Genomic DNA, 6718 nt, shown 5'->3' on the forward strand with positions numbered 1-6718 from the left:
CCTGGGGCACAGCGGTTGAGCGCTGGGCTGTGAAGCTGCCTGCCGCCTCTATAGCACCAGTTCCATCCCCTCAATCCCCGGCCACCGGCAAGGGTCCCACATTCTGCCTGCTCTACTCCCTGCTCTGGCTCTGGTGAATTCTCTCACCCTCCCACGCTTCTGAGTGTACCCAGTGCTTGTATAAATTGTAAGTCTTTAAAATGATTTAAATCACTGTAATTCTCAAATTCCCAAATTGCTTTACTTCTACTTGCAAAAGATAATCTCCAAGTGTAATATCCAAAGTACTGAACTGACAGTGAACTCTAAAGGGGAACTGAATGGTATTGGAACTTAAGTATTAAGTCACTCAAAATTCCTTTAAAAAAAAAACCCTTCTAGGACCTCCCTAGTGGTGCAAGGATTGAAGTCTCAGCAACCAGTCACTGTGGTAGTTCAATCCCTGGCCAGAGAGCTAAGCCACAGCAGACCTGGCCTGCTGCTCCCCTTAGCAGTGTTATTTCAATACATCTACCCATTCTGCTCCCCACTGTCTCTGGTGAATCCTCACCCTCCATACCGCTGGTCTACATCTCAGTTCTTGTATGTATAAATAAAATTATCTTTAAAACGAAAAAATACCTTCAAGCATCAAATCCCAGAAACCCTTTAAAATTGAGCTAACACTTCACTATCTACAGACCTAAGTGAACAAAAAGCCTAGGTTTTTAAGTTTACCAAAATTTGAAAGCCTGGAACCTCCTCCCTAAATCAGCATCCTTTTACATTAAGGCATTCTTTAGATTGTAATTTGAGGTGATTATCTAGTTCTTAGCAGCCACCAAACCTATGTATTTTCTACTACACAGGCCCAGCAATTATTTCCCAACTAAGTAGTTCCACTTTTCAGGTTATTCCACTGATGGGAGTTAAGTTTACCTATGACGGCTGTTTACTTCTGGATTCCCAGATTTCTCTAACCAAGGCTCGGATTTCAGGAATAGAAATGTCTTGGTCATTTAAGCTGTGGAACACCAGTTTGCTTTAGCTTACCCATTTATCTAAATTTTAGAATCAAATTGAAACCCAGATTCACTACTAAAAATGTTAAGACACACGGTAAAGCACACTAACTTAAGATGTTGAACTTTAATAACCATGCAACGCTCACTTGGTCACCCAGGAGCAACCAGTTCTTCATAGCTTACAAGTTATGGCTCAGTTGCACCATTATCTGAAACTGCTGCATGAATTCATGGTCACTAAGCTGACCACCAGGGGGCAGGTTACCACCACCAGGCTCTAAGAATTTAGTGGCCACCTTTAACCCAGTTGGGGAGAGAGATCTTAAACTACTCAATTTTTGTAAAATTAATCTTGGCATGTAGTCCAACTTATTTACTACTTAAAACTTGCTTGTTAAGTTCTGGGCTAACACATTGATAACCTCGTTGAGTGAAGACCTTTGCTCATAAAAGCAGATTCATCTTCAATTAAGGGTAGTATGAATACTGTCAAAACCACTCATGAAACAGCCCACCAACTGCTCTAGCTTTAAGCCCATTTGATTAGACAGGCTATTACTCCTACTCAACACCTTTATGTTCAATGTTAGAAGTCCTAGCAACCTACTTGAATACCTGACACTGTTCTGATTACAAACACCCAAAACAAATCTAACCCAAGAAAATATGCTTGCTGTAGCTGGTTTGAAACATGGGAGTCAGATGACCATGTGATGCCAATTTTAAATAGTTTTATTTAAGACATTGCATCCACTTACAACAACAGTGCTTATAAAGTGCAATGTTACTTTGCTTCCTCTCCTTGTGCACATGGTTCCATATTCAAGTATCAAGAATGCCCAGTTACTACTATAGCAGCCCAACTTTTTACTGCCATGGAATTTGCTACAAATTTGGGTCCTTCAACGTTTTAGGTGGAACAATGCTAAATTCTAGGTCAGGTTACTTTAATCAACTTCCTCAATGGTGGGCCCAGAGGAGGCACCACCAGATGGAGGAGCTCCACCACCAGGGAAGCCCCCAGGCATCCCTCCTGGCATGCCACCTGCACTCTGGTACAGCTTGGTAATGATTGGGTTGCAGACTTTTTCCAGCTCTTTCTGTTGATGTTCAAATTCTTCCTTTTCTGCAGTCTGGGAGGAAAGAAACATACTTTTGATTACTATAAAATGCAGTCATTAATGTTTAAAGACACTAAACAGCCTGTCTCATTAAAACTGGAAACCCTGGCCATTCCATCTAGTCTTGAGTCACTCAGACATCCAAGGAAGGTAGTTGCCAACACATGGGATTCTGGTGGAAACCGCGAATGTTTGGACCATTCATCATCATTGTGACCCTGATAAATTTCTATTCTTGTTAATTTTTCCTCAAGCCCCGCACTTAACCATGCCCTTGGTTCTACAGTAATTACCTGGTTCTTATCAAGCCAGTTGATGATTTCATTACACTTGTCAAGAATCTTCTGTTTGTCTTCATCATTGATCTTGCCTTGAAGTTTCTCATCTTCAACAGTTGCTTTCATGTTGAAAGCATAAGATTCAAGGGAGTTCTTGGAAGATACCTTGTCCCGCTGCTTCTCATCTTCAGCTTTGTATTTCTCAGCCTCCTGAACCATTCTCTCAATGTCTTCCTTGCTCAAACGGCCTGTTGAAGATCAGGGCTCTTAAGTATGCATTTAAACCAAGCACATTCTACACATCCTTCATAAACCTGGCCTGCAATGCCTTAAATTAAGGGTGACCCTTCCCAAATAATACCCTTGTAATCATTTGGAATAATGTTAAGCTGACCCACAGATGCTTCTTTTAAGCAAACCACATACCCTTGTCATTTGTGATGGTGATCTTGTTCTCTTTTCCTGTACTCTTGTCCACAGCAGAAACATTGAGGATGCCATTGGCATCAATATCAAAAGTGACCTCAATCTGAGGAACTCCACGGGGTGCAGGAGGTATGCCTGTGAGTTCAAACTTGCCAAGCAGGTTGTTATCCTTGGTCATGGCACGCTCACCTTCATAAACCTACATGAGAAAAAATTCATTACTATAGGTTTTGTACGAGGCTCTAGACTAGTTCAAGCTCAAGCATGACTCATCGCTCAGACATCCAAGGAAGGAATTGGCCAACACTGTATTTCTGGTGGAAACTACGAATGGTTGTGGAATCCATCATCATAGCGAAAGTCTTCAGGGATCTGACCTTTAAAAGCAAGCCAAAGTAGTACAGAAACATACCTGAATGAGCACACCAGGCTGGTTGTCAGAGTAGGTAGTGAAAGTCTGCGTCTGCTTGGTAGGAATGGTAGTATTGCGCTTGATGAGGACGGTCATGACGCCACCGGCAGTTTCAATGCCAAGGGAGAGAGGAGTAACATCCAAAAGCAGCAAATCTTGAACATTTTCAGACTTGTCTCCAGATAGGATGGCTGCCTGGACAGCTACATTAGGAAAACAAGTTAGTTTAATTACCCAAAAAAAACAAAAACAAAAACAACCAGTCTTAAATCTCAAATCGCTCAGACATCCAAGGAAGTTAGGCCATCATAAGCTGAAAAGCTTTTGGTGGAAACTACGAATGTTTAGTAATTACTCATCACAGCGTAATCAGTTAGCCTGGGCCTCCTTTGGAGGCTGTGTTTTGTAACTAAAATAGTGAAGGTTATTACCTGCTCCATAAGCGACAGCTTCATCAGGATTGATGCTCTTATTCAATTCTTTTCCATTGAAGAAATCCTGCAGAAGTTTCTGAATTTTGGGGATTCGGGTAGAGCCACCCACCAGGACAATATCATGGATCTGGGACTTGTCTAGCTTGGCATCCCGAAGAGCTTTCTCTACTGGGTCCAAGGTGCCACGGAACAAGTCAGCATTCAATTCTTCAAATCGGGCACGGGTAATGGAGGTATAGAAGTCAATTCCTTCATAGAGTGAATCAATTTCAATACTGGCCTGGGTGCTGGAAGAGAGCGTACGCTTAGCACGCTCGCAAGCAGTACGGAGGCGACGGACAGCCCTCTTGTTCTCACTGATGTCCTTCTTATGCTTACGCTTGAACTCAGCAATAAAATGGTTGACCATTCGGTTGTCAAAGTCTTCTCCACCTAAGTGGGTGTCTCCAGCTGTAGATTTGACCTCAAAGATCCCGTCTTCAATAGTGAGGATTGACACATCAAAAGTGCCACCTCCTAGGTCAAAGATCAACACATTTCTTTCAGCTCCAACCTGTCGTTAAACAAATTACTCGTTATCTGAGTATCTGAAATTAACTTGTAAAGATAGGTTTATACTACAAATGTACAAACCTTTTTGTCTAAGCCATAGGCAATAGCAGCAGCAGTTGGCTCATTGATGATTCTAAGTACATTGAGACCAGCAATAGTTCCAGCATCTTTGGTGGCCTGACGCTGAGAGTCATTAAAGTAAGCAGGTACTGTGACAACAGCATTGGTAACAGTCTACAATGAGAAAAGCGCAAAAAATAAAATCATAACTAAATTACAATTCTGTAAGCACATCAGTATATACCATACAACTTTGCATACAATCTATCAGCATCATCATGAATCATGTTCTACACACTTGGGCACTTAACTCCAGATATTTCACCCTTAATGTTAAAAATAAGCATTATCATCCAATTTGATAGCTATAAGGTATAATTAACTTGTGTTCTCAGATGAGTCAAACTTCCCTGTTAAATTGTACTACTTACTTTCCCAAGGTAGGCTTCTGCAATTTCCTTCATTTTTGTCAGAACCATAGAGGACACCTCCTCTGGATAAAAACTTTTTGTCTCTCCCTTGTATTCCACTTGGACTTTGGGCCTGCCCGCATCATTCACCACCATGAAGGGCCAATGCTTCATATCAGACTGGACAACAGCATCATCAAATCTACGACCAATCAGGCGTTTGGCATCTGCAAAATGTAACACGTAGTTAATTTCTACATACATCTTTCCAATATAAAAACCAAAGCCCCATTTCAAGACCTGAGGCCTATCAGCCAAAGCTCATCCTAAGTGACTTTACAGAGGACTAGGCAAAAGTTCACCCAATTTATTTCCAATTATTCCAAAATACCTCGAGTTCCTAGCTCCCAGTTTAGTTGTGAAAGAACTGTGCAAGTACACTGAACTCTTAAAATAGTTTTTCCTATTCGAGGGCCTTTCTTGGCCACTTCACAAATCACATGCTTTCTGGCCTACTTAAACTCGTGCCATAATTTTATGTAAAACTAGAGGCTTACCGAAAACCGTGTTGGTGGGGTTCATTGCAACTTGATTCTTGGCAGCATCACCAATCAGTCGTTCGGTATCAGTAAATGCGACATAGCTCGGGGTGGTTCGGTTTCCCTGATCATTGGCAATTATTTCCACTTTCCCGTGCTGGAAAACACCCACACAGGAGTAGGTGGTGCCAAGATCAATGCCGACGGCAGGTCCCTTAGACATGGTTGCTGGGGGGGGGGGGGTAAAAGCCACAGTTTAGAAAGACGGTAAGTACTCCGAAGTGTGTGTCACTGTCTCCTTGAAAACTTAGGCTGGGCTTTCAGGCCTGACTCCACCCTGCAAGTAACACTTAATAAGCTTCCCCCAAAACACTACCCTTGCCAGAGGTAACCACGCGGGAGGGCCAGGGACAGTAATGCCGCAGTCTAGTTGCCGTGCCAACAGCGGCGGGGCCCGCTGAAGGCAGGGGCCTGCGACATTTTGGAGCACGTGGCCTCAGCTCACAACTGAGTTATCTCCCCCCAATTCCCTACAACCCGGGAATCAACAAGGCCCGCCTGCAACGTGCGCTAAAGCCCCTTCCCCCACCTTGAGCACACGCCATTGCACCTCCCTGTTTCAAGATCTAAGGACTGGCCTGGACCGGCAGCCAGGGAACGCTGGCTCGCTTCCCGAACCCCGACAAAGCGGATGCGGCGCCCTTTTCCCCACCCCCGCGCGGGCGCGGCCCTTTGCCGACTCGCCGGCGGCCATGGGGACCCGCACACCACAAGCCTCACTCCCATCGCAGCTCAGGGCCGCCACCTCCCACATGCAGTAAAACGCCGTAGCCGGGCACCAGGCTCACCGCACGCTGCTACGTGAGGGTCCCAGAAACCGCCGAGCTCCCACAAACCCTCCAGGCCCGGCCCAAATGGCTTGTTTCTCCGCTTACCCACCAAGGACCTTTACTAAAAAGGCTGAGGCCTTACCTAGCGTGTAGGCCCGGCTCAGCAGGCGAAGAAAACACCAGCCTGGACAGACGCCGCCGCGTTCAATGAGACCGGTTTCCGCCCGCCACCCTGTCTCTTATACCCTGCCTCAGAACCTTCCAGAAGGGGCCCGCCCCTGCCACTGTCCATCACAGTCCGTCGACCAATGAGCGCGCGGCTCCCTCTACAATGCCCAATGACTAACCAGATCTACTCCTTTAGCCTCTCCCCCTCCCGCCCCCAACCTACCCCGCCTCGCGATGACGCACTCACCGCAGCGTTCTGGAACTTTCATTCCCGCCCCCGCTCTCCGAACGGCCCCGGGGAAAGCGAGGGTGGGGCTGACGGAGCCCGCGCGCGGGAGTCCTCAGTCACCCCAGGCGGGGGGAGGGGGAAGGGAGCAGGGAGCGTGCGCTTCTGCGCCTGCGCCCCCAGAAGGGGCCGGTGGGAGGGGACGGAAGGAGGTGGAGAAAGCGGGGCGGGCGAACGTGCGATCAGCCAATGACCGCG

At 46.0% G+C, this 6718-nt stretch overlaps 1 protein-coding gene across 3 annotated transcripts; it reads right to left on the reverse strand.

Annotated features, from left to right (window-relative positions):
* Window positions 1-1718: 1718 nt before the first annotated feature.
* Window positions 1719-6503, reverse strand: HSPA8 (heat shock protein family A (Hsp70) member 8; the record flags this gene model as incomplete). Of its 3 annotated transcripts, XM_084249445.1 has the most annotated exons (9): window positions 1719-2137; window positions 2419-2651; window positions 2830-3028; window positions 3242-3444; window positions 3673-4228; window positions 4309-4461; window positions 4719-4924; window positions 5255-5464; window positions 6482-6503. In XM_084249445.1, the coding sequence occupies 9 exons, from the start codon at window positions 6501-6503 to the stop codon at window positions 1952-1954; spliced, it is 1968 nt and encodes a 655-aa protein (XP_084105571.1). In that variant the 3' UTR covers window positions 1719-1951. The 3 variants fall into 3 exon arrangements, with proteins under 3 accessions (XP_084105571.1, XP_084105572.1, XP_084105573.1); XM_084249446.1 differs by lacking the exon at window positions 6482-6503 and having other exon boundaries at window positions 4309-4404; window positions 5255-5459; XM_084249447.1 differs by lacking the exons at window positions 2419-2651; window positions 6482-6503 and having other exon boundaries at window positions 1719-2049; window positions 2947-3028; window positions 5255-5459.
* Window positions 6504-6718: the final 215 nt, after the last annotated feature.

The sequence above is a fragment of the Talpa europaea genome (genome assembly GCF_964194135.1).
Source record: "Talpa europaea genome assembly, chromosome: 12".
Classification (NCBI taxonomy): domain Eukaryota; kingdom Metazoa; phylum Chordata; class Mammalia; order Eulipotyphla; family Talpidae; genus Talpa; species Talpa europaea.